General features: G+C 49.8%; 1 protein-coding gene across 1 annotated transcript in view; it reads right to left on the bottom strand.

The window, feature by feature from the left end:
* SYNM (synemin) overlaps positions 1-26,260 on the bottom strand; it is a 35,562-nt gene extending 9,302 nt beyond the window's left edge. The window contains exons 1-3 of the mRNA XM_075557893.1: positions 25,349-26,260; positions 16,165-16,289; positions 909-979 (exon numbers count right to left, since the gene is read on the bottom strand). Of these exons, the coding sequence (XP_075414008.1) occupies positions 909-979; positions 16,165-16,289; positions 25,349-26,149 (997 nt within the window). The 5' untranslated portion in view covers positions 26,150-26,260. The remainder of the gene's footprint in view (positions 1-908; positions 980-16,164; positions 16,290-25,348) is intronic.
* Between the last annotated feature and the right edge of the window lie 751 nt (positions 26,261-27,011).

The following is a 27,011-nucleotide window of genomic DNA, read 5'->3' as shown; positions in this document are numbered from 1 at the left end:
CAGCAACTAGAAAGGTTGCCGAGACCCTCGGTGAGCCATGACTTTAGGTTGACTGTGTTGGAATATTTGGAAAGGGAGAATGAGAATGGTAGAGCACCTTGAAGAATATAGTCAATGCCCACACTCACCTACACATGTGGAATTGGTCGAAATGGTGCTTCTTTTCGACAAAAATAAATCAATTTAAAAAAATCTACTCTCTCTCCAGATTGGTTGTTAATCAAGCCTCTCCCAATATAGGTACCACATTGCTGCATCCCCGATCTACCATACTTTTGAATATGATAAAACACTCATGAATACTGAAATGACGCTGCCTAAGAAAAATACTGAGCATAACTGTATGTAATTAATCTGCTTATGCTTAGTCAGAAAACCTGATTTTGTAAGGTTTTAAAGGGTAAGGGATACTTCCGATCTTACCAGCAGCTGTGAAGCAGACTTGCGGCTCACAGTGAGCCCACACAGTAGGGCTGTGTGCCAGGGTTCTTAGAGGGTGATTCCTGTCAGCGGTTCTCAACCTGTGGGTTGCAATCCCTTGGGGGGGGGGTGTCTAACGATCCTTTCACAGGGGTCGCCCGATTCATAACAGTAGCAAACTTACAGCTATGAAGTAGCAACGAAAATAGTGTTATGGTTGGGGGTCAGCGGCCGCGGCATCAGGAAGGTGGAGAACCGCCGCTCTAGGTGGACTCACACCTCCAACCTTTTGGTTAGCAGCCAAGTGAATGAACTACCCCACCAGGCGCGCTCAATTAGCATCTATTTGGTACTTAATAGAGGGGAGAACCAATGATCTAAAAGCTCCATGTAATGCCTGCTCTTCAGGTCTTACTCCTTACAGAAGAAATGAAGCACTCCCATAGAAAACCACTGGACGTTACAGAATTAGCTTGTAAAATATTTACCTGGGGGCACATTTTCAATGTGTTCAGTCCAGGTCAGTATTTCTGGATTACTTTCTCCTTCCAGTAAGGCTCTGCAAGAAGTAATTTTTGAAAACAATTGATTAGGAAATAAAAGAGCAAGAAAGGTCTCTAGTCCAACACATTATGCAATATTTGCTCCCTGCCTATCCTGTCACACAGTGCCATATGCTTTAGGGCTCACTGCAGTGTCCCTGGTACCCAGCCCAGCGCCTGCCTCCTGATGTTTACTGAGCATGGTAAGGGGGCTCATTCTACCCACCCTCCACTGGGGTCTTTCCGGCCCTGGAGGCAGGGGGCTGCTTGCTGGGCACTGAGTGCTCCGAGCAGCAGCCAAATGGATGACGGTCCGAGTCAGGGCGGGCATCTGTTGTGAGCAGGGTCGCTGGCCTGCACAGGGCACTCTGGAGGGGAGGCAGAGTGGCGAAAGGTGGGCAGGCAGAAGAATGGGAGAAGCTGCCGACCACTGCCTACACCACCACCCTACCACGGGGATCTTCACTCCACCCAGAAACACTGCCCTGCCCCTTCTGTCGCGCTGCAGTGCAAGCCCCCGGACGCCTTGCTCTGTGCTGCTGCTGCTGCTGCTGTTAGCTACTAGTGCCTTGGCCCCTGACTCCCAGCGACCCCACGCACAAGGAGGGAAGGGCCGCCTGGTCCGTCCCATCCCCGTGACTGAGTGCAGATCAGACTGGTGTGGCCCAAGGTCTTTTCACGGGATGATTTTCGGAAGTAGCTTACCAGGCCTTTCTTCCTAGTTCAGTTTAGTCGGAAGGTTCCACTCAAGCCTGCTCAGCATCATGGCAAAGCTTCACTGATGGACAGGTGGGGCTGTGCAGGAGGCACAGTGGTTGGAGAGCAAACCCTCTCTCCCACATGGAAGGGAGAAGTCCCTAACCGAACCAGCTCAGCCCAGGGCGCCCAGCTACGAAAGTCTAACATTCTGGAGTCATCCTTAACCCTACAATGCCAAGCACGACATTTTCGTAACAGTTAATTAAATGTATATATTAATATATATTTGATAACTATGAAAGTAAAGAATAAAAACAATAATTTTTTTCCCTGAAATTAAAAATTCAGGCATTATAGGGTTAAGTTGTTATTCCCATCTCTGACTCAGCTCCCAGCTCTGCTGGCAGGTGCTGGGCCCAGGAGACTCAGGGGTTCCACAAACCCAGTGTGCTGGTGGTGGGTTCAGCATCAGGCGCAAACTGACCGGGAGGCTGGCTGTTGGGTTGGTAAAGCAATGTGTGAAGTCCAAGGAGCACACAGTCTATGACCAAGGGCACCGAAAGCCAGAGCTCTTGTGGTCATGCTGACGTCCCTGCCAGGGGCACCGGAGCAGAGCAGGCACCCGTGGCTCAGGAAAACTGGCAACAAGTTCTGTTTCCACTGGTTTAAATGTGGTGACTCCCGCTTGAAGAAAGCAAGGAGAGCAGCCAGGAGCAGAGAGAAAGGAAGGGCCTGATAGGAAACATTCGAATCAAAACGTGCAGGTTCATGGTGGGAACAGGCACTGAAGTCCACTCAGGAGAGGTGCCAGCTGCCCCGGGCCCAGGAGGAGAGCTGGTCTGGAGCCACCCTGCCCAGCCCATCTCAGTCCTACAAGGCTCCACTGGGGGTGAGCCAGGAAACAGGACACCCGCCCTACTCCTCCTGCCACCCCATGACCCAGCACTTTACGTTCCAGAAACACAAATAGCTCCCAGCTCAGAGAAGTTTCCAAGGCCTATACGCTGAGAGGACTATTCAGAGAAAAAGCCGCCTCCCCGGTGCCCATGTCTCAGAATCACAGCCGCACAAGAGCGGTTTACTGCCACCTGGTCACCTCTAAGCTAGGAACCATAGCCGTCGGCTGGCTCAGGTCAACAGAGAGCGAAAGGCCTGTTATTTTTTGAGAGAAAAACAGGCCTCATACAATGGCAACCATGGCCATGCCCCTTTTGAGAGAAACCAAATATTCACCACCAAGTAGCTGCTGTGCTTGGAAAGCTGAGAAGGGGACAGGGTATAAGGCCCCACTTATGTCTGAGGGGACAAACGCCCTCCTACCAAGAGACTGCACTCCACCAGGCTGGTTAGCACTCATCACCCCGTGGGCTCTACTCACGAAGCCATCAGTCCGCGCGGTTCTCTTTTGAAGGCCACCAGCTGGGGCCCAGGACCCACCTCCTACCTTGATGTAGAGCCCGTGTCTTGACTAAGGTCTCTCGAGGCAGCCTGGCTCTCCCACCGGTATTCTCAACCACTATGGCATATGCAAATCCTGCAGAAAAGTCCCCCTCTCTCATGGCTGCTGTCCATGGCTAGCCTGCCCTGACCCCAGGGGACTACACAGACAGTGCGATAGCTCACTGCCTGGTCCTGCGCCATCATACACACCATCCCGATCCCGAGGACTCCCCAGGGCTGGTTCTAAGTAGATCACCAGCCTTTCTGCCTAGTCCATCTTTGCCTGGAAGCTCTGCTCCAACCGGCTGGACATCACAGTGACACAAGAGCCTGCCCTGACAGACGGGAGGTGGCTGTGCATGAAGGGCATTGACTGGGAATCAAACAAAGGCCTCCCACAGGGGACGTGATAATACCACTGAAGCTCTAAAGTCTCCCCAGCACATCATACTAAGTCAAGTCAATTTAATGCCTACTAGTAATTTTGCTCAGCCCACCTCCATGAAGTAACAGGGCAGGGAATTATTTAATTTTGCTCTTCTCATCATATCTAACTCCCATCAAACAATCATTTCCTGATGGGTCTAGGTAGACAGCAGGGGAAGATATTGACAGGATTTAGTAGTGTTTGCTAAAAGGATTCATTGTGATCTCCCTCTTGCTGGGTATGAAAGGAGACATCTCACAAGCAGGAGAGGATTGCACGACCACCAAGAGCCAGGAGTAGAGTACCACCCGTGGATCCCGAGATTTCTTTGCAAGGAACCTCCTGGAGCCAGGAGACACCTTTGGCACCAGCGCAGCAGCAGCAGAACCAGGAGCCCGCGCAGTAGACGTCCCAGCTCACAGAGGAAATGGTTTGGGGCAGAAAGCTGGCTGTGGTATGGGGCGCCTCTGGGTGCTTAATTCAGAGAGTTGAGTTTACAGACCCAGGGAACTCGAGCTAAGGGTCTTTAGGCTGAAGCTTGCTGCAAAGTGGCATGCCCGTTGGACATTTGTTAGCAGTCCTAAAAGGACTTTGCAACGTGTCCTGACTGAATGCGTCTCTCCTGAGCATTTCAACAGGCTAAGTTCTGTAATGAACCCCATCAACAATTACTCTGCGTGGCCATGGCAATACATTATAGAACCTAGCAAGCAAGTAGCATGTCAGACAAGGAAAAATAGTGCTGTATGAGGCAAAACTGGGGCTCTCCCAGAATAAAACTAAGCTCCCACAGGGGAAGGACATCCCACACCAGAGGGCTCCTGGAAGGTGGGAGCCATGTGCTACCTTATACACACAGCAGGGCACTCATGGGTTCTCAGATACTTTGCACACAGAGACAACTCTGTCTCCCAGCACACTCACAAGTCTTGGGTGTCAGCGGTATAGACAAATCCTCTAAGGAGATGTTACAATTTGTGATCGTTCCAAAAAAAGCCCTTTAAGATGTCAAGGGTCACCCAGCAGGAGCAGAGTCCCACAGCGTAAAGAGGTGGACAGAAGGTCCTCACAGGCTCCGATGGAACCTAGCTATTTTGAGAGCAGTGGAGGAAGACTGCCTCTGGGAAATACCAATCCATGAATCACAGGCTATTAGTGAACATTTATACAGCACCGAAGGCTGGCAGCCTCTTAAGCAGCAAAAGAAAAAGCATGCATGCACAAAAAGCAGTCCCCTGCTTCATGACGGAGTCTGACACACACCCATGGTATGAAGGTGGTCTGGGGTATGGCCTCTGGATGGGCCCCAGGACCAAACAGTCCCCTGCTGCCGTGTCTAGTCTAGTCCAGTCCAGAGGATCGTGACTGAGCTTCTCAGCCATGGCCAGTCATTATGCTCACGGTGTCACTGAACCCTGCAGCTATCACGAAAGGACAGAGGGCCAGATGGAGGAATGGGATGGCAGACAGCACTTCAGAAGGGATGTTTTCAGGGCCAGAGAGTATTCATATGATGCATTCCAACGTCAGAGCAGAGGGGGAGCTGAGGAAGAATAAAGGAGGGGCCATGGACCACAAAGCTGCAGGAGGGCACACACCATGAGGGAGCACCAGGGAAAGCGAAGACACCGCCCAGTCACTGCGGGGAAGGCATGGACAGGGGCACAGGCTTCTGCAGAATGACCAGGACTCCTTGATCTGTATCACAACATGGTAAGTAGCCAGTGGAGACGGCAGGCTGGGGGTGGGTGGTGGGTTGGGGACGGGGATCTGGGGGGCAGGTGCCCAATTCCACGCACAGCCAAGCTTCCAGATCAGAAGACCACGGAGTGTATGTAAAACAAGTTCTGGCAAAATAGAAATCTAGGATGATGAAATAGGACTGACATCTACTAATAAATCTGGGAGAGGAAGCTCAGGGAGCGGCTGATAAAGCAGTAAGGTCTGAAACTGGTTGCGTGGATTCCAATGCTGGGCCTGCCACCTCCTGGTTCTATGAGCTATCACGATGACTGTGGGGAGGACAACACTCTCCAACACACAGGTTTGCAGTGAAGACGGAATAAGTTTAAAGTAACTGTACTATTGTTTCTCATAGACTAAATGTTTAATATGCATTGTTTGTCATCCTCCATCTGCTGACATCAGAAGGAAGTTTTAGTTAACTCGGTTAATGACAGTGGATCCAGAGAGGAGGGGAATCCTGTTAACAAAACATTATGGATGACTGAGAGTTAATCCATCTGTGCAACAGGGGTTTCCAGAACAAGGGAAGGCTTGCTAAACAACATACACTAATTGAGTGTCTCAATTAGGTATGTTTACTACTACAAGCTTTTATTTCCTTCCAGTGTTTTATCGAACAACCTGAGAAATCTCAATGTTACACATTTTTAAATAAATGGTCAAAAAATAAGGTCATAACTTAGTTTAAAAATGCATTTGTCTGTTTGAAAATGATGATGGCAACAAATGTACAAATATACTTGACACAATGGATGTGTGGATTGTGATAAGAGCTGTATGAGTCCCCCAATAAAATGATTTTTTTAAAATACCACAGATGAAGAAACTAACACATAAATACATCTATTATGCAGAATAAACTAAACACAAAACAAACCAAAATGCATTTCTCCAAGACAATTAGAAATCCTTAAGACATGTTTTCCTTTGACGGGATCCATGGAAAAGTATGTTGCTGTTAGGTGCCATTTATGGTGGTTCTGATTCCCAGCAAGTCACTGTACAACAGAGTGAAACATTGCCCAGACCTTTACTGACCTCACAATTCCTGTTTGAGACCCGTGTTACAGCCACTGTGTCTATCATTTTGCTAAGGGTCTTCCTCTTCTTTACTGCCCCAGTGGATTACTTACCAAGTGTGATAGTTAGGTTTATTGTGCCAACTAGGCCTCTATAGGAACATGAGGGAAGAGTTTAATCAGTTGCATCTTGATTGAAAGGCAACCGAGAAAAATGCTTTCTGAGGCTGGCATCCCATCTCTTGCCTCTCTTCCTCCCTGGTGATCAGACCAGCCTGCTGTTGCTTGAACTAGTTCTTTGCCTTAACCATGTGCTGCACTACCTGTGGGCTGAGCCAACCCCTGGATTGAGGCTTGAAGTTCCTCTGAGACCTGCTTCGCTGCGCTGCTTGTATGTACATTGCTTGAGCTCGAAGATGGTGGATCGTGTTACATCACCTGAATTCAGGATCCCATGGGGCCTGCTTCGCTAAGCTCCTGGCACTACGGACTGTTGCTACCCCACCCTGCTGTCTGCTGCCTGCAGGCCCCACGCTGCCTGTCTTTCCTAAGGGCAGACTCCACTTTCTGCTTCCTTGATCCTGCACAGGCAGCCCATCTGAGTTGACGGATCTTCAGTATATTAACTGTTCCACAGAAGTGAGATGAACTGAGCCCTCTGTTCTGCTGTGTGGACTAATTAGCCATTACATTCCTTCTCACAATACAGACCTCTCCATATATATATAATCGTAAGTGTCCTAGTTTTGTTTCTTCACTAGAGAACTCTGCCGAACAAACCAAGCATGATGTCCTTCTCCACGGACTGATACCTCCTGCTACCGTGTCAAAAGTACTGTATATACTCGTGTATACGCCGAGTTTTTCAGCACAAAAAAATGTCCTGAAAAACTGGGGTTCGGCTTATACACGGGTCAGTGGTACCCCAGCGAGGTGTAACATCTCGCTGCCCTCGCCCCCAGGTAACAGGACTAGCGCCCCTTATCTTGCGGGTGATTGCCGTTTCTCCCCCATTCATTCAAAGGCCCGCTGACACTGCAGGGCTTTGAATGTTTGTTTACTCACATCTAACCAATCAGAGCCATCCTATGACGTGGACGGCTCCAATTCGCAGAAGCACCCGTAGTGGCAGCTGAACTGGTAAGGGTGTGTCTGTGGCTGCGCTCCGTCTCTCCCCTCTGGTTTCTGTGCTAATTCACATCCTGCATCCCCCGCCCACATGGACACCCCACTTCCTCCCAGCTAACATGTCGCAGGGTGGGTGGGGGGTGGGGGGTGGCATTACCATGAAAGTTCTTTTTCAAAGTCTTTTTTTTTTATCCTATTAGAAATGGATACTCTTGAACCAAAACAAAAACGCCAGTCATATGAGGCTGGTTTCAAAATGAAGGTTGTGTCAAGAACAGAAGAGAGCAATAACAGTATTGCAAGAAGGGAATTCTGTGTTGACGAAAAGCAAGTGAGGGAGTGGCGGAAAATGAAGGCTGACTTGGAACAGATTCCAAAAACTAAAAACGCTCGTTGTGGTTTAGCGTCTTTTATGGGGCTCTAGAGAGTGAATTGCATAAATGGGTTATGGAGTGTTGTCAAAATGGTTACTGCGTAACACGCATGGGAATCCACATACATACTCTACAAATGGCTAAGGATGACAAATATAAAGCACCAGGCATTGAAAACTTTGCTGCATCAGCAGGATGGTGTACCCGCTTCATGAATAGGTTTGGTTTATGTTTAAGACAAAGAACAAAGATTTCCCAGAAATTGCCACAAGACCTTGAAGAAAAAATTATGTCATTCCAGTTATTTATTATAAAACAAAGAAGAATTTATAATTATGACCTGGCAGATATTGGGAATATGGATGAAACTGCCATGACTTTTGATTCTCCAAGCAACAGAACTGTGGCAAGTTTAGAAGAAAAAAACATTTTTCTCAAAACCACAGGAAATGAAAAAAAACACTTTACAGTTGTTCTATCATGTTTGACTAATGGAACTAAGCTGCATCCTGTCATTATTTTTTAAAGAAAGATCTTGCCTAAAAAGATCAATTTCCCACCAAGAATTACTGTGCATGCACATGTTAAAGGCTGGGTGGATGAAGACGGAACAAAAAAATGACTGGAAGAAATTTGGAACTGACGACCAGGAGCAGCCTTAAAGAAAAAGCCATTGTTACTTGTTTGGGATTTGTTCAGAGCCCACCTATCGGATGACATAACAAAATTGGCAAAATCTAGTAAAGTTACTTTAGCCGTTATTCCAGGTGGGCTTACATCTGTACTGCAGCCTCTGGATATATCTTTGAATAAGCCTTTTAAAGACCGCGTGCGGAGGCTGTGGCATAAATGGATGTCATCTGGTCAAGTCTGACTGACAAAAGGAGGAAATCTCATGAAGCCTGACACAGAGTTAATAGCAAAGTGGGTTCGAGATGCATGGGAAGACATTCCAGAAGACATGGTGCAACGTGCCTTCCAGAAATGTAGTATTAGTAATGCTGTGGATGGCAGTGAAGACTGTGCTTTGTATGAAAACGAGAGCAGTGATGGTGATGACGGCGATCTCAGTGAGGACAGCGTCTATGATGACCTCACACCAGCTGAAGCTCTGCATTGGGATACGGATCATGATGAGGAATCCAGTATTGAAGGATTTTAACTCTTTACATTTTAGCTTGGTTGCTAATTGAGCTCAGGGAATAGTACTCTTAAGGTATCATTGTTGATACCTTATTGTTTTTGTTGGACCTATTTTCTACTTACTGTTTAGTATTGTTAAATGACTTGTTTTCCTTTTATTTAAAATAAATATTTAAATATATTATCCCACTGATGTGTCAATTTTTAGTAATTTTATTTTCATTTGTTTTGATTATTGAAACTCACCAATAGCTCCTGCATTTTCTACCCTAGGCTTATACTTGAGTCAATCAGTTTTTCTGGTTTCCCAGGTAATAATTAGGTACCTCGGCTTATACGCAGGTCGGCTTATGTTCACATAGATATGGTACATAAGCTAAAGTCTTGACTTCCTTCTAAGGAACAATCTGGCTGTACTTCTTCTAAAATACATTGGCTTATTCTTCTGGCAGTACATGACAGTCAAAGTTCCTCACCCACCATAAATCGCATGTATCAGCTCCCCTCCAGTCTTCTTCATTCATTCCTCATATGCATATGGTTCTGGCATAAGCCCACACCATATTAGCCAAAAACTATAAACTCTCCGTCATCGGGTCAATTCCAATTCATAGCAACCCTAGGGGACGGAGAACTGCTCCCCAGGGTTCCCAAGGCTGTAAACCTTTCCAGAACAGCTTTGTGTTTCTCCCTCAGAGCAGGGAGAACTCTCAGCCAGGGAACTCCCACAGACTCTCTGCAACCCTGTGGGATGGAGCAGCACTTTCCCTGGGGCTCCTGCAGCCGCAACTCTCTATGAGAGCAGAAAGCCTCATCTTTCTCCTCAGGAGGAGCTGGGAGGTTTGAATTGCTAACCAGAAGCTTAACAGCTTAGCTTACAACCCACTCTGCCAAGAGGACCTAGGATAGAAATAGCATTAAAATAGTGATCGCATCCATGCTAGGAGTCACCTGTATCTCCTTAGTAGCACCTAAATCTAGAAGAGAGCATTAAACACAGTTCGGATTTCACCTTCGCTTCCTCCTCTAACAAGCGCTGGTCCTGCTCCCTAGAGCCAGGAAGGGAAAACAGGAAGCTCCCTGTACCCTCCCCACGCATACGGGAGAAAGCAAAGCAAACACTGTCTGACCCTACAGGAGAGAGCAGAGCTGTGCCTGCGGGTCTCTGAGTTCGTACTTCTTTGCAGAAGTAGGATCTTTCTCCTATGAAATGGCTGGTTTTGAACTGCTGACCTTGTGGGTAGCAGTCCATCAAATAATCCCTCATGTTTTTTGATACTGCTGTTTCTAATTTAAACTTTAAAAAGAACATCGGCTTCATGACTCTGGGCAGCAAGTCTTGGCGCTACATTTTCCTACCTGTCTGGGTGAGACTACTTTCTTTCAAAATCATTATTTTGGCTCTGCTTTCTGTTTTTTTCTGATTATGAAATATTAAAACAGTCATTGTATTCTCAGCTCCCTACAAAATACTAAAAAAATAAAAACCAAAAAAAAACCCTCTTTTGAATGTTGATTGAAGTTACATTGTGTGTCTTTCAACTCACAAGGTCAATACGACCTTGTCGGCACACAGTTTTGCTATCTCTCAGTTCAGTATTGTGGCTTTCTGAGTGAAATTTATTCCTGGAACTTTTGTGTTTTTAACTTCAATTTTGAATTTATTTTTCTAGTATATTTTGTAACAGCTCATTGCTAGTGGCAGAGTACTGTTAGTTCTTAATATTGGTTAGGGGTGCAATTTTCTATCTGTGTTACTAAAAGCTCTCAAGCTATTGTTTTGGGGCCAGAACCTCACATCTCCTTCCAAACTGAACTCCCTACCAATGGCGTCAACGCTGACTCACAGCGACTAGCTGTGGGTTCCCGAGACTGACCGTTCATGGGAGTGGACAGCCCAGCCTTTCTCCCAAGGAGCTGCTGCTGGTTTCAAACTGCCAACCATGTGATCACAGCCCGACTCAGGTTGCTGCACCACCACGGCTCCTGTCTGCATCTTCTTGGGCGGGGATAACTGTTCAGACTTCATGCTAGCAGCGAGAGCCGACTGGGGCATGGTGACTTCTCGCCACCCCCTGCTCATCAGTGAGCTCCTGTTTTATGGGGCGGAGACCTCCCTGAATCTGAGGGGCACTGTGCACCCCAGAGTGTTCGATCACTGGCTATCCAGAAGTCAACCATGCGGCCTTCCTTGGAGGCCCCACTCGAGGGACAGAATCACCATCCAGTTGGTTAGCAGCTGGGAGCCTGTAACAATTATGCCCCCACGGGTCACCAGAGCAGGAACCAACCGGTTTTAGTCTTATTCATCTGCCTCCTGTTAAAGAACCAGGACTTTCCTCTTCCCGCAGCACCTACAGCTCCAAACCCAGCCCCATAGCCACCAAATGGCCACCTGTAGACCCTATGGATCTGCCCATTGTGGTGTCTCTTATGGGTGGCACCACACAGCGTTTGTCTTTGGTGTGACTCATTTCATTCATCATCAGGTTTTCTAGGGTCACCTCTGTAGAGCCCTGGAGGGTAGTGGCTTACAGGTTGGGCTGCTAACTGCAAAGTCACCAGCTTGACCTTCACCGTGGGAGAAAGATGAGGCTTTCTACTGTGTCCTAAAGAGTTGCTATGGGTCAGAATTAACTCGATGGCAGCGAGTTCAGATTTTTGTTTTGGTCCCACGCGGAGCCTTGTGGGGCTGCCAGGTGGGCGTCGGGATGCTCAGCAGCACTTTGCAGTTTAAACTTGTCAGCACTGCTCGGGAAAAACCCCAGCCTGTCTGCCTGTCATTACAAAGCCTCAGAAACCCTCTACAGGGTCTCTCTGAGTCCGAGTCATGCGTGGGTATTACAGACTCTCTGCTGGCATAAGTAAGTCGGTAAGCACTCAGCTATTAAAAATAAAGTCGGCACTTCCCATTTACCTGAAGGCGCCCAGGAAGGAAGACCTGGTGTTGTGCTTCTGCAAAAGCAGTCATTGAAAACCCTGTGGAGCACAGGTCTACAATGACGCCCATGAGGCGGCCATGAGCAGGAGCCACGGTCACAGAAACTGGCTGGATGGTGTACAGGTAGGTAGCGCTCTGTGTCCACCATGTGTTCTCTGAAATAGTACATCGTGCAATTTGGACATTGTGTGACTCAAGATGTGAATACACTTGCAGTAGTCCTGGCTGCGGCCTAGTTGCTGGTGGAGGGCAGCACTGACAGAGAGGGTGGGAGGAGCAGAGAGGAGGCAATCAGGGAGGAGCTGAGTGTGTCCCCGGGCCCCACAGTGCACTGACTACCTGCTCAACAAAACCTGAGTGCAGACACCCAGAATCAAGCCCTCTGCCTCTCCAGTATCCCGGTGGCCTAGTGCGGCGAGAGTCTGGGTCTGGGTTACTTAGAGCCAGGAGAGGGATAATACCTAAAAGGAGAACTGCTTTCCCTTAAAAACAAAGCCATATGGGACCACAGATGCGTATGCGATTGATATTACAGAATGCACACACATATATATGTATACACAAATACATATACAGATACCACATTTGTCTGTCTACCTATCAGTTGATAGGCATTTAGGTGGTCTCACCTTTTGGCTACTATGGACACCGCTTCAATAAACACGGTGTGCAGGTAAGTTAAGTGCGTGGCACTCTGCCTTCCAGTCTCTGGGGCATATACCAAGGAATGGAACTGCTGGGCCCAAGAACAGCCTTTCTGAAACAGCCCCAGAGGTATAGGCATTACCTCTTTCCTGATGATGAACGGGCTGCTCAGTGAGGAAAACCTCAGGCCTTGGACTCTGAGCTTTGTTTTAAATCTTCTTGAGATTTTTGTCTGTTTCTCCTCAGTGGGAAGGGTCACGTATTTGGGTGTGGACATATTCATGCACTTGCGCTGCCACAGAATAGCTGACCTGTCCCAGCTCTCCTAGGTTTGATATAACTCACCAGAGTCGTACAAATAAAATGTGACGCTGGAGGATGCCCAGGGTGCTGGCCTTCCACTGAGCCCCCTGAAGAGAAAACCGGGGCCAGAGAAGCATCACAGTACCAGCCACATCGAACCCTGTAGGGGGCTGGTGGGAAGCCCCCTGCACAGCCATAGGCCGGGCCCTTATGGGGAAGGGATCTATCCCTGCTGTGCTCTGCACGACAAGGAGGGAGGGAGGCCAACAGTTGGAAAAGCAGCAGCAAAAATAGACTAAGGATGAAATGTTTGTACAGACCAAAGGGGCCCCGGTGAACAAGGGGCCCTGGCACACCTATGAATGCTCACACTTGTTCTCAGACTCTGAGCGCAGCACAGACCATGGGGAAGGAGTCACAGGTGGACTAATAGGAGTCCCCGGGAGCAACCAGCCAAGTACTTGAGGACTAGCCAAAGGGTTGGGGGTTCAAGTCTGCCCAGAAGTAGCTCAAAGTAAGGCCTGGCCATCGGTTCCAAAAGGCCTCGGAAGGCTCTGGAGCAGCCCACCCTGCACACGTGGGGCAGCGCGGGCCAGAAATCACTGCACAGCAAATAACAGCAACCACGGGGTGATGCCGAGGGCTTATTTTTAGGATGATCATCCGTGATCAAAATGCTAGGCACTGAAATCCTATTACCAAGAGAAGATTCTAGTCAGCAGCCTGTTGTTATGTGTCTGGGCACCTACCAGACCACACCCAAGGGCCGGGAAGGCTTGCAGCACACGGACCCACTGAGGTCGGCCATCTTCAGCCAGGCAGAGCTGGGCCATATCAGGCTCCTGGGCTGGGCTCCCTGCCAGGATCCTAACATTCCCAGCAAAGTTGGCCCCAGAAAGAGATACAGTGAAATCAATCACTTGCTTCCCTGAAATAACGATGGTTTCTCAATTCCAAGGAGGTAGCCAAATCAATCCATGAATGCATTAGGGGCATGTGTCAGCAAAAACAAGCAATAAACTCTGCCCCCGGCAACCATCACACTGCTGACGGTGAGCAAAATGGATTGCAATCAATGCCCTTAAAAACTGGCTGGCTGGTAGGACTGTGAAAATTCCAGAGACAGCAGGCCCTGGCCACCCAGACAAGCCGCACACTCTGCCTTTTCAGGACAGACCATGCGGGCCAGAAAGGGTTCAACAGTCCAGAGACACAGAGTGCAGGATGACCATCTCGTGGCTTCAACCGGAGGGACTATTAAACAAGGGAACTGGGACAATTGCCTGCTGAAGTGACGTCACATGGTCAGAGACAGCTGGGGACTCCTCCTGCCCCAGACTCACTCTGCCGCAGTGTCTAATTGGGGAGCCCTTACCGCTCCCTCCGTCTCAGCCCACGGGACTCACGAGGCTGCCCTGACCTCATGCCAGAGCACTTTGTACCTCTAGCCATTTTAGGATGGACACACAGCCCAGGAGAGTCAGAGAAACTGGGCCCAGGAGTTCGGTGTCCCCCTCCTGCCACTGCTTGGTGGCCCTCCTGATGTGGGACGAGAGGAGTCAAGAAGAAGGCCACTACGCAGAAGGAGGCACCTGAACCAAAAGAGGCTGAAGGCAAGGCCTTCCGTTGTACCATTCGGACTTACGTCCATCTGAGAAGGATTTCTGTCAACTGCAACTGAACACCAGTCTGACTCAATCCCTCCCGGCAGCTGTAATCCAGCCTGCCTGCTTAGTAACTCTCCTGGATTAGTAACGTGATGATCACCCTATTCAGCATGTGTGTACACACCCGATTCATCGGCGTCTGCAACTGGTCCCATTGTGGGAGTTTCGGGAGCACGCTGGGGCTGCACCTTAGGGTGGGCTCCACTTCCCTCCTTCTGAGACCTGCTTGCCAATCCCCTGGCAAGACCCAGCTGCCACATGGCTCTAAAGACAGGAGACCCAGTAGGGCTCAAGTGCCTTGGTCTCAAGACTACTCCTCAAACCGAGTGGGGCGGGGGGGGGGGGGAGGCTTCTCCAAGGATTGCTGTGCCCCCAGCAGCTCTGCTACGAAGATCTCTCTTTACTGATGTCTGTCCGTGAGGGCCCTGCCGAGAGCCAGGTCTTTCAGACAGAAAGGGGACGGGGGGGGGGGGGGGGGGGGGAGAGGCTGGCCAGGAGCTGCAGTGTGCAGCATGAGCATCCGCCAGTCGGCTCCTCTGTCCTTTAACGATATCAAAGTAAGCCAGCACGCTCTCGTCTTCTTAGTGCGCATCCAGATCGAAAGACTCCCCAGGCAGCTTACCAACAGTGCTCAACGGGCCCCAGGCTCGGTCCCTCACCAGGGTAGTGGGCCCTGGCCCCTTCTGGCCACCTCCAGGTTTACCTCTCCCATCTGCTAAGGATGTGCTGCTGGAAGCAAAGCTTGTTCATGCCATGAGTTTAGGGTCACAACACACCTGGGAGAGCATGGTTCTCGGGAACCTGGCATGGTTTGGTGGGTGAGGCCCAGGTCTGGAGTCACACCCCACCCCCCTCTAAGCGGCATTCACTGAAGGAGAGGACTCCAAGCACTGAACAGCGGCAGTGAACGTAGCTTCCTGTCTGGTAGGTGACCTGGACTCAATAAATATGGGCTATTGGTATCATTCTTACCAGTGGAGTGCCTGGGGGGCTTGCTAACATCTCTCCACTGGAAGTCAGTCTCCGAGATCTGCGTCCATGGCAGTCCATATGGAGCATGCAAGCTGCCAGAAGCCAGACACCGCCTACACCCCCCGCCCTAGGGAGCAAGGAAGAGGTCACACATTGAGGGAGTTCACTCTGCTGGCCCACAGACGCACAGGGATGCCGGATGGCACGATCTGTCCCACCCAGCCCCTTTGAGATCGTAAGCCTTTTCATTCGGGGTGGCTAGCCTGAATTCAAATCAACAGGGATACACAGAACCAGCTGCCCAGAAGTACCATGAGACTGAATCTGTGGCGGAGATGCAGCTCTCCAAAGCTAAAGCAGCATGGACCTGGTCCTGCCAGAGCCTGGGGTGTGATACAACGTGTGAGACAAGCAGACTTCACAGGTTTGAATCCCAGCCCCTTCGCTTTCCAGCTCCCGATCTTCTCTTAGTGAAGTCTGCTCTCCTGGAAACAGTACCACGTCCCTTAGGGGAGACTACACTAAGTTTCTTCGTGGTTCCCATCACCTGGGGGTGCCTGCTCAGTGATCTCAATCAGCCACTCCTCCCTCCTCCCTCTTTGCTGGACCATGCCAAGGGATGCTTCCTGTCAGTTGCAGTCAGTGGGACTCCACAGGCTGCAGAGGTCCCCAGCACCCCCCTAGACACAGATCCTTACCGGTAAGTGGCCACCTCCAAGCTGAGACCCGTCTTCGCCTGCACGAGCTCCTGGTAGTCCCGCAGATGCTCAGTTATAGCCATAGCAAGGGCTGCCTTCTCTTCCTCCAGGGCATCAATCACTCCCTAATGAGAAGAGAGGGGTGTCAGTGCCGAGAAGGGGCTTTACTGGGTCCAACTCGGGGTGCCCACAATTCAGGATGTAAAGAGTGACACCCACCATGCAGTTATTGACATGAATGTGTATCTCTTCCATAATTCCTTATGGGAGATTTTGCTAGGCTACTGGCTTCTCTGTTCAGACACAAACAATGACAGATGCTTAGTGTTTATCAAATGCATTCCCAGGGCAGCAGTCTGTTTAGGAAGGCCAATACACTAAAGTGGTCAACTGAACCAATCCTGGGAATAATTCTAGAAAGTAAAGGTTTTACGATACTGAAAACAAAAGTTACTGAGGTTTGAAACAGAAAGCTCATGCTTTCACCCTGGCAATAAGCAAGTAAGCCGATACAGAGTTCTTCTGTCTCACTTTTTCTGAGCTACCTTAAGACTATCTCTTCGCTGCAGTAATGAGACAGGAATACTGTCTGTGTAGGATCAAAGTGGTGGACTGATTAAGCGCTTGGCTGCTTGGGTTGGTGGGTGGGAGAAAGATGTGTCAGTGGGCTTCCAGAGGGAGTCCCAAACCACGTTGCCATCGAGTAGATTCCAACTCAGAGTGACCCTGGTGAGTTTCCAGCCTGTAAATCTGTACAGGGGCAGAAATCCTCATCTCTCTCCCAGGGAACACCTACTGGATTTGAACTGCTGGCTCGTGCAACCCTCTATTCCACTGGGGCTTGCTCCCACCCGAGATTACAGCCTCGGAAACCCCGTGGGAGGGACAGTGCCACTCTGCCTTCCACGGCCACTGTCAGGTGCAATCAACTCGAGGGCAATGGGCTGGGGGTGTATTTGTTTCTTGGTGTGCACATTGTAGCCCGTAACCGGCCCTGAGCCATGAGTTCATAGCCTATCACAGCCTTTATCTCCATTCCAATCAGACACCTGTCAATTCACCATCGGCATCCTCCCCTCGCTCTGGTCCGGAGGGTGCAGCCTTGCTGCTTCTGCACTCAGACTCTGGATGGTGCCTCCCACATGGAAGTCACCAAACTATTCTTATCAAAATGAACAACAACATATTACCCTCCTAGAAATTTAGGCATTCTGAACTGATAATGTGCCTTCATTAACAACCACAATGACTTCATTTGTAGCATTTCTGCATTGTCTTCCTGTTAATCAGTACTCTGAGGAATAGAGAGCAAATATTTAAGCACTGAAGTCAGTCCATATACTTTAACTTCTGATTCTTTCTGAATACAATGTACAACGATGCCTTTTTACATGTTTATCTTAAGAATTCAAAAACTGTAAAACAGTTGGGAAGGAGTCCCTTCGTTCCTCCTGCAAAGTTGCCACAAAGGCACCTGACAGCTCAAATTCCATAAAGAATACGCAATGCTGTCAAACCCCAGACTGCACAGTGAACCTTACCGGGCACAGGACTTCTGGCTCATAAAAATGATCTCCTCCTTCACAGTCTATTTTTGAGCTAATAATTCTTGTTAGGTTTTTTTTATAAATAAAAGTGAGCTAAACACACATGCATACAAAAAATAATCACCGAAACAGCTTTGAAAGCACAGGGGTCAATGAAAGCCCCAGATGCCCAACTCAGGCATGCCCTGCAGATAAAGAGGCCACAAAGGTGGCTCCTTTGTAGAGTCCTGAGTTAAGGGACAAAATGGCCTGGCCAGCATGTAGTCTTACAGCCTGTAGCTAAGGTTCGATGTGTATAACCTATCTTCTCCCTCGTTTGTGGGGGGATGTAAATTCGGGGACAAGATTATACCATAAAACGCACTGCTTTATACTACATGAAATCTGATCAACCTATGAAAACTTAGTTTTTTTCCCCATGTTTTTTGTATCTTTTATGGAGAATCCTAACATTTGATACAGGTAATGTTTCTTGGGTTTTCTTTTAAATCATTTTATTGGAGGCTCATACAACTCTTATCACAATTCATACATACATCAATTGTATAAAGCACATTTGTACATTTGTTACCCTCATCATCCTCAAAACATTTGCTCTCCACCTAAGCCCCTGGTATCAGCTCATTTCCCCCCTCCATCCCCGCTTCCCCCTCTCATAAGCCCTTGAAATGTTATAAAGTATTATTTTGTCATATCCTACACTGTCCGACATCTCCCTTCACCCACTTTTCTGTTGTCCATCTCCCAGGGAGGAGGTTACATGTAGACCTTGTAATCTGTCTCCCCTCTCTACCCCACCCTCCCTCTACCCTCCAGGCAGGGCCACTCTCACCACTGGTCCTGAAGGGATCAACTGACTTGGATTCCCTGTGTTTCCAGTTCCTATCTGTACCAGTGTACATCCTCTGGTCTAGCCAGACTTGTAAGGTAGAATTGGGATCATGATAGTGGGTGAGGAGGAAGCATTTTGGAAATTTGTATGTTTCATCATTGCTACACTGCACCCTGACTGGCTTGTCTCCTCCCCATGACCCTTCTGTAAGGGGATGTCCAGTTGCCTACAGATGGGCTTTGGGTCCCCACTCCACACTCCCCCTTATTCACAATGATATGATTTTTTGTTTTTTGATGCCTGATGCCTCACTCCTTCAACACCTCCTGATCACATAGGCTGGTGTGCTTCTTCCATGTGGGCTTTGTTGCTTCTGAGTTAGATGGCCACTTGTTTACCTTCAAGCCTCAGCTTTCTTCACCACATTTGCTTATGTACCCACTTTGTCTTCAGCGATCATGTCAGGAAGGTGAGCATCATGGAATGCCAGTTTAATAGAACAAAGTGTCCTTGTATTGAAGGAGTATTTGAGTGGAGGCCCAATGTCCATCTGCTAGATACAGGTAATGTTTTACATCTGTTATCCCCTAATAACTTTACGTGTAATCAAATTCTTAAGCGGATTGTATTGAAAACACCACGTAGCAGAGGAAAGCTACATGATGCTCGTGTGGTGCACTATCCTGCAATAATGCAATACATCTATTCGCCGTGTATGAAAACGATCCTTTTGCATGTGACATTTTTCATCTCTTTCATTGTTTTCAGGATTTTTCTCTTTATCTTTGGTTTTCTTTTTTTAATTAATAAATCATTTTATTGGGGACTCTTACAGCTCTTAGAACAATCCATACATCAATTGTATCAAACTCATTTGTACATATGTTGCCATCATCATTTTCAAAACATTTTCTTTCTGCTGAGCCCTTGGTAGTGTATGCTCATTTTCCCTTTCTCCCCGATTTATGCTTTATAAAGAAGCCCGCTCCAGTGGTATTAAACTGGACTGAGATCAACTCAATCCCGCAAGCACCAGAGTCGCAATCCTCCTGAGCAGTTCAGGATTTCCCAGCCACGCCAAGTTGGCATGCTGCTTTCCCTCTGGAGCCTGCCCGATGTGAGGCGGAAAAACCAACTGCGCTTCAGTTACAGTCAGGGTGCTCCAACCGCATTTCCATATGAGTCAACGTTCCCTAAACTGTCCAGGAAAGCCAGCTCATTTTGGAAGCAGGGACAGGAGACTAACTGGCTCCCAACTCTCCATAGAAACCATACCCAACCCTGCCGGAAAGGCCTGTTTAAATGGAGCGTCAGATCTCCGCTGCTGCATTGCCACACACTTTCCTGCTGGGAGCCAGCAGCTTATCTTCACCAGCCAGAAGGCAGAGCCTTCGTCGTGTTGTAAATGCCTGGGAGAGAGGTCACCTTTTTTAGTTACTATTTAGAGAGCAGGGGTTTTCTCCAGGATGACCACATCTAGGGCGACAGAAAAATACCCTGGTATTAGCATCCAGGGCAGCGGCTCCCAAAGTGCAGCACCATCCCCTGGGAGGGCGGGGACTCCTCAGGAAAGCTGCAAGAGCAGATCCCTACACTTTGTCCTGGATTATGGGCCATAGCACAAAAATGGTTTTAATTACTATGGGCCGGGGACATTTTTGTTTTTTTCTGAAAAGGGGGGTGACAGGTCACATAAATTTGGGAACCTCTGACCCAGAGAATTTACTTTCTCTTAACCAAGTCCAGGTCACTCCTTGCTGAGCCAGTCACAGATCCCTGATAGGAAGAACTATCAGTCACTTACATCTTAAATGTTATCTCTCGAAGAAAATTTAACGAGTGGGATAACCACATTTGGACACAAAACTAGCTTAGAAACAAGAAGCATTAAAAGAATGCTAAGTGTTTATTCTTCAGCCCAGATGGCGCCTCAGAACTCCAGACTCATAATTATACTTGACGCTCATTGATGGGGGTGGGGGAGAGCAGGGTTGCTTCTAAGAGGCATCTTACACTGAGCATGTGCGGTCTGAACACCTAGCTCCTTCTCAAGCCAGCCACACTCAGTGGAGAGTAGCTTCTTCTCCCAAGCCAGGGGTCCAACTGGATTTCCCTTCTCAAACAACCACAAGCAATCCATCCAAAATCTTTCTGGGCTTTAAATTCAAGACACGTTTCCATCCCTCCTGCCTCGATTGACGCAGTTAAAGTAACTCAGCTGCCATTAAGAGGAGTCTGTACCACGGTGAGCCCACCATGTCTATTGAGGCAGATCCATACAAAAGGGCTTTCAGTGGGTGACTCTTGGAAGATCTCCGGACTTCTCCCCAGGGCACCTTTTGATGGACTCAAACCTCCAAGCTTTGGGTTAGCAGCCAAACACATTACAGGGCTGCACTCTAATGGGATGGAATTCGATCATCTTAAAGGGCTCCCTGATCCTACCCTTACCTCATAGGGTATCGTCTACAAAGTGGCCGGAGTAATTCTCTTCAGTCAGATCACGACCTTCTTCTGCTCAGTCCTTCCCTCACAGTCAAAATTAGGCCCAACCCTACAGCAGCAACTTTCTCCCTTGCGACCCTGCCTAGCCGTTCTCCAAAAATAGCCCACTATTCCCACCTCAAGATCTTTTAAGCCAAGGGATCACTCTGCACACACTGTATGCACAAATGCCCATTACATAAATGAACAACTAAATGCAAGTGCCCTGTGCCGCTTTTAGTATTCCTATTTTTGCAAATGGGAACACTGAGGCGCAGGAGGACAGCCCAGAGGAATGAGGGGCAGAATCCAGGCCCAGCTGGGGTGGCTGGCGGAGCACTGGCTCTTAGCCAAGTGCTTAATCGCGTCCCCTTCTCATGAAGACATACTCATTCAATCACGTTCCAGGGAGTGGGAAGGCTTTCAAAAACAGCCAGCCCCCATGGTTAAGAGATCACTTTCATAAGCAAAAACCAGGCATTCATTGGGTACATCTGGTATAAATCACACATGGTCTAAAGACTGGGGGGCTGTGGTGTTCCTGGGGCTTCAAGTGATCCAAGCCCCAGATAAAATGCTGAGGATGCGCGTGTCCGTACAGCAAACCCTCCTCTGGCAAATCGCCTTGAAGCACGTCAATGAATCTCATAGACTAGAAGGCCTGCAGGCCAATTGAGGAGGGCATTCCAAGCGAGCATCTTTCCTTCTTAAGACCAGTGGGCACAGGCCCTGGAGGCTGACCTGCCTCTGGATCCAGCTCCAGATTCCCACCTCCAAGAGAAGGGGTTTCTATGACACCATACACAGGAGCAATGGCCTGGAAACGGTTGACCCCTAAAAGCAGTCCCAAATCAGCCAGCTGGAAGGATTGGCCTGCAATTTAAGCTAGTGGAGCACAGCCGGCCTCGTCTTTCGGGTAATGACCATGATTCTGTGAATGCAAACGTATGCGCCTCAGCTTCATCATCTGAAAATCGGTCAGTACTAGAGCCCAGCGGCCTGAGGCCGGAGAGGGAATATGCAGTAAAGGGCTTGCCCCTGGGGCGCCTGACACACACGGAGCACTTTAAAAGGACTCTTAGGTGTGAGGTTGGCAGTTCACACCCACTTGCCACTCTGGGGAAAAATGATGAGGCTACCTGCTCCCATAGAGATTTACCATCTCAGAAATGCACGGGGGCGGTTCTACTCCGCGTTACAGGTGTGCTAGGAGCTGGAATCGCCCCCACGGTACTGAGTCGAGAACTTGATGGCAGTGGGTTTTGTTTGGCTTTGGTTACTGGTTAAATAACATGCAAGGATAGTTTCAGTCCCCTAATGTGAATGTCTGTAGAATATGAAAAAACAGGGGCTTTGTGATTTTATGTTAAAAACATGCTTTTTTTAAACATAATTCCTTGCATATAACCACGCTTTAAAAAACGAATGCTTGTGTTAAATCTCTTGAGAAGCAATTTGAAATACGGCTTGCTCAAGCAAAATGGGGAAAATACTGAGGCTACGGATATAATAAAAACGGGGAACATTCAGTGCAAACAGCCCCACAAATCAGAACTGAGAGACAGGGGAGGAGTGAAAGAAGTAAGGGGAGCAGTAGGAAATACTGCTGCACGCAGCATGGAGAGACACACAGACTGTGTGGGAAGGAGAAGGCAGATGTACCCATGAACATACACACGTTTGACAGAGGATAATTCTACATGTGTATTTACCTTTGCTGCAAATACATCCACGAATCTGGTGGAACACACAAGGGGAAAAGTTATGAAAACTTTTTAGATCCAAAAACCTTGAGAGAATGAGTCTTTGGGACTGGGGTCAGGGCCATAGTCTTGGGGCCACAAATGTCTACTGGCATATCACAATCCCTAAAGGCAATACATGGTCTACCATTCTGCTTTGGTGGATAGCAACTGGCATCATAAACGCTTGTGGGCAGCCATCTAAGGCACAGCCTTCTTGAGGGCGAAAGGTGATGAACCCCTGAAAGATACGTGGAAACAACTAGCCCGTTGTACTAGTGGCCCCTGGAGACCTCAGCCTCCATGGCCCTGAGACCAGATGCATGCAATGGTGCCTGGCTACCACTACATGCTCTTCTGAAAGGGATGACATTAGAGGGTCCTGCGCAGAGCAGGAGAAAGGTGTGGAACAAAGTTCAAAACCAGAAGGAAAAAAAAAGGCCAGATTTGCTCAGACAGAGACTGGTGGAACCCTGAGATGATGGCCCTTAGTCACCCAGCAGGTCTAGAACTGAACTTAGCCTCAGGGCTCACAGTTCAGCAAATGGCAGAGAGGTCTCTATGGGGATACTAGAACTAGGGGGGTAGCCCTCCTTAGAACAAGCAACCACGGGGGAGTTAAGGGCAGTATCTGCCCAGGCAAAGTTCAGAAGGGGTAGGAAAGGAGGAATGGAAACAGGGGACAAGGGGGGGCGGGAAGAGTGGGTTCAGTGATGGTACATTGTGGGGATTGAAACCAATGACATGAAACAAAATGTGTGTTAATTGTTGAGTGAAAGACTGATCTGCTCTGTAAGCCTTCGCTCAATTCACAACAAAAAGTTTTTAAAGAAATAAAAAACAAAACAAACCCCAAGTCCTAATAGGCACGGTCCTTGTTCTTTGCTTTGAAGAGGAAAAAGCAAATAAATGCGAACTAGAGAGTGGGTTCTCTGGCCAGGAAGCAGAGGGTAAGGCCTGGGTCGCAGTGTGACTCTGCGGACAGCACTGGTTAAAGAAATTAGCCCAGCAGACTTAAAGATCTGAAAGGAGCTCAGCGACCTGTGAGCTAAATGAACAGCAAGTAGTTAGCCCAAACAACAAACTTCAAAAAACATTTTCCAAATCCACACTGGTCATGTAAAGATGGGCTCAGCAAACAGGAAGCATGGCAGGTGCTCACAACACCCCGTGGTTAAAGGCTCCAAGAAATTCTGCAGTAAAGACTTCCAATCAACAGGAAGTAGGGGACTCTGACACTGTGAAGTCTACAATAGGCTCTGGGACTAACTCATACTGAAGCCAATTCCTGTCCCTGCCCCACCCCGGGAAAGCACAGGCGGAAAGGCTTCCAAAATTATGAGGCAGAGACCCAACAAGATCCACCCGTACAAGGTGACCTTGTGAACCATTTAGTATCACTGTTCCTTGATGGGATTTCCCACCTAGCCTCCAACTACTGAAACCCAAGCACAGGGCTACAGCTAGGCACACATGGGGCAATCTATAGATAGAGCTGCACATTGATTATTGGTGCCCACCTCTCAGCCACGCCACAACTGCCCAAACAGAAAAATCCCAACCCACTGCTGGCCAGTAGAGTCTGACTCATGACAACCACGACACTCCTTTCTACTGCTTTTGAAAGCACAAAATCACTCAATCCTAACTCTTTATCTTCAAACTGTTTTCCTTACAATAATCCTTAAGTTTTGTGGCTCTCAAGCCGGAGTGTCCCAGAACTCCTGACGGTATGATTTTACACTGTTGTGGTTTCTGGCTGAGGCTGGACAGGACAAGGCCAAATGCCGGGACTGGAATGGATCTACAAACTGTCAATCGGCGCAGGTTCGTTAGGTCAGAGTATTTGCTGTGCTGACCTAGCAACTGCTTACGTAATTCCCCACTTGTCATAGCATTCTATGACACGCACCCATTTTCCACTGCTTTTATACTTAGCCACCCAGCGCTGATGTTCTGCTGTGAGAATCGGTATGACGACAGCTCCCCACCCGTCAGTGAACAAGTCGGGCACTGCCATAACCAGCTGCCTCCGCCTGGGGAATCATTTAGGCCAAATCAAAAGGTCTTGGAAAACAATTTTCGTTTTCCCCAAAGGAGCCTTGATCGGTGATGCGGTGGCCGTTTGGAAAGCTCTTCGTAAGGGCTAACCTTCCAACACTAACACCATTCAGACCAGGGACAGCCTGCCACTCTCAGAAACCCGAGCGGGTCCTGGGGTGGCTATGGACGCGCATGAGACCTAACAAGCACAGGACATGGGAAGACAACTTGCAGTGGGTGATCATTTCTCAGCAAGTGCCTAATGGGGGTGGGGGGGGGTAGGGGGAGTTAGCAAAGCAAGGGGGGCGGGATTATCTCCCTAGGACCTGCCACCAGCCCTGATGCGTTGAGTTCATGGACCAACCAATTTCTAGTCTTGTGGGGAGGGGGGGGGGGGAGGCGCTGAGGCCATGCTGGCCTGGTCCCCGGGCCATCGAAGTGGCACTACGCTCGGGGCTGGCACTGCCCAGGTTATCAACAGGTGGGCCAGGGCGAACGGGGCTGCGGCCCGCCGGGCGTTGAGCGCGCGCACCGACCTGCTGCTGCGCGGCCTGCAGCTCCGAAGCCTCTTGCATGCGCAGCAGCTCCTGCTCCAGCCGAGCGCGCAGCTGCTGCAGCTCCAGCGCGTAGCCTCGCAGGTCCTCCGCCTCTAGCGCACACAGCCGGGTCTCCTCCTCGGCCTCGCGCCGGCTCTCCAGGCCGCGCCGCCACGCCTCCTCCAGCTCACGCACCTGCTCCTCGTACAGCCGCACGCTCTCCCGCCACGACTCGGTCACCAGCAGCGCGTAGTTGGCGTGCGCCTCCCGCAGGGGCGCGGCGGGCGCGGCGGGGCGGGCGCGGGCGCTCCGGGGGAAGCTGGCGGCGCGCGCCCGCAGCGCCCGCAGGTCCCGCTCGTGAGCCGCGGCCAGGCTGCAGCGCTCCTCCTGCAGCCGGCCCAGCAGCGCCTCGAGGGCGGCGCGCGCGCCCAGGGCCTCCTGGAGCTCCTGCTCTTGCGCGGCCCACTCGGCTTCCAGGCGGCCCCGGGCGCCGCGCACCTCCGCGCCCACTTGCTGCAGCTCCTGCAGTTCGCGCCGCAGCGCGTCCCGCTCGCCCTCGGCCAGCGTGGTGGCCCAGCTCAGCTCGTCCAGCTGCCGCCGCAGAGCCCGCGCCTCCTCCTCAAAGCGGGCCTGGCCCTGCGCCCACACGTCCTCGCGGCCGCGCCGGCCGCGCAGCTCCTCTTCCAGGAGCACGTTCTCCCGCTCCAGCTCCCGCACCCGGCACACGTAGTCGTAGAGCCGGGCATTGAGCTCCTGCAGCTCGGCCCTCTCCAGGCTGGTCTGCAGCCCACAGGGCAGCATCTTGCCGGATGCGGGCTTCTCGCGACCGCTCGGTCCCTCCTGCCCTGGTCTTGTCCCCTCAGCCGCGCCGCGCCGGCCCCGCCGCTGCCTCGGAGTCCCGCGCACTGGGCGGCCAGCGGGCGAGCCGCGGCACTTGGCGGACGCGGCGGTCAGGAGGCCGTGCGCTCTACTGTCCAGCCAATCAGAAGCCGGCCCGGCGCGGCCGCTGCGGCCGGACGGCGCCCCCTGCCGGCACGAGCGCGCCGCGCCGCCTGTGGCTGGGTGTGGTCCTGGAGCGGCTGCTGGACGCGCAGGCCACCGACCCTGGGGTAGGTGGGCCGGACCCAGAAAAGGCTGCTGCCCGCGACGCCAGTGTGTTCCGGCTTCAAGGTGGAAATGAGAGGGGATGATTGCCGCCATGCCAATCACTTATAGGAGATTTCGCACTTGAAGCCATGGAGATGAGAAGTTCAGTGATTTTTTAGAAAATAGGTATATAGACCAAGGTAAGTAACAAAGCACGTTGCTACAATATCATAGAAATGTTTATGACGCAAACATGTCAAAATACGAAACTGTTTCTTGCTAGATCGTTTATCCACGGTTCGAGCCCTCTCCTATGGGCTTCCACCAGAAGCTCAGACTCTGGGAAATGTTCAAGTCTGAAAAAAATTTTGTGGGACAGCCCTTGCTACATCTGAAGAGAGAGCAGGCCCAGTATCATGAAAATATTCCTTGGTGCAAGTTTTCTGCCCCTTCCTCGTCAGTGCAGTTTTCAATTTTCTCTTTTTAAAATAATTTTATTGGGGGCTCATAAGGCTCCTATCACAATACATACATACATTGTGTCAAGCACATTTGTACATATGTTGCCATCATTTTC

This window comes from Tenrec ecaudatus, chromosome 9, assembly GCF_050624435.1.
Source record: "Tenrec ecaudatus isolate mTenEca1 chromosome 9, mTenEca1.hap1, whole genome shotgun sequence".
Classification (NCBI taxonomy): domain Eukaryota; kingdom Metazoa; phylum Chordata; class Mammalia; order Afrosoricida; family Tenrecidae; genus Tenrec; species Tenrec ecaudatus.
Note: the sequence above shows the minus strand (reverse complement) of the source record. Positions and strands in the feature narration are given on the sequence as shown.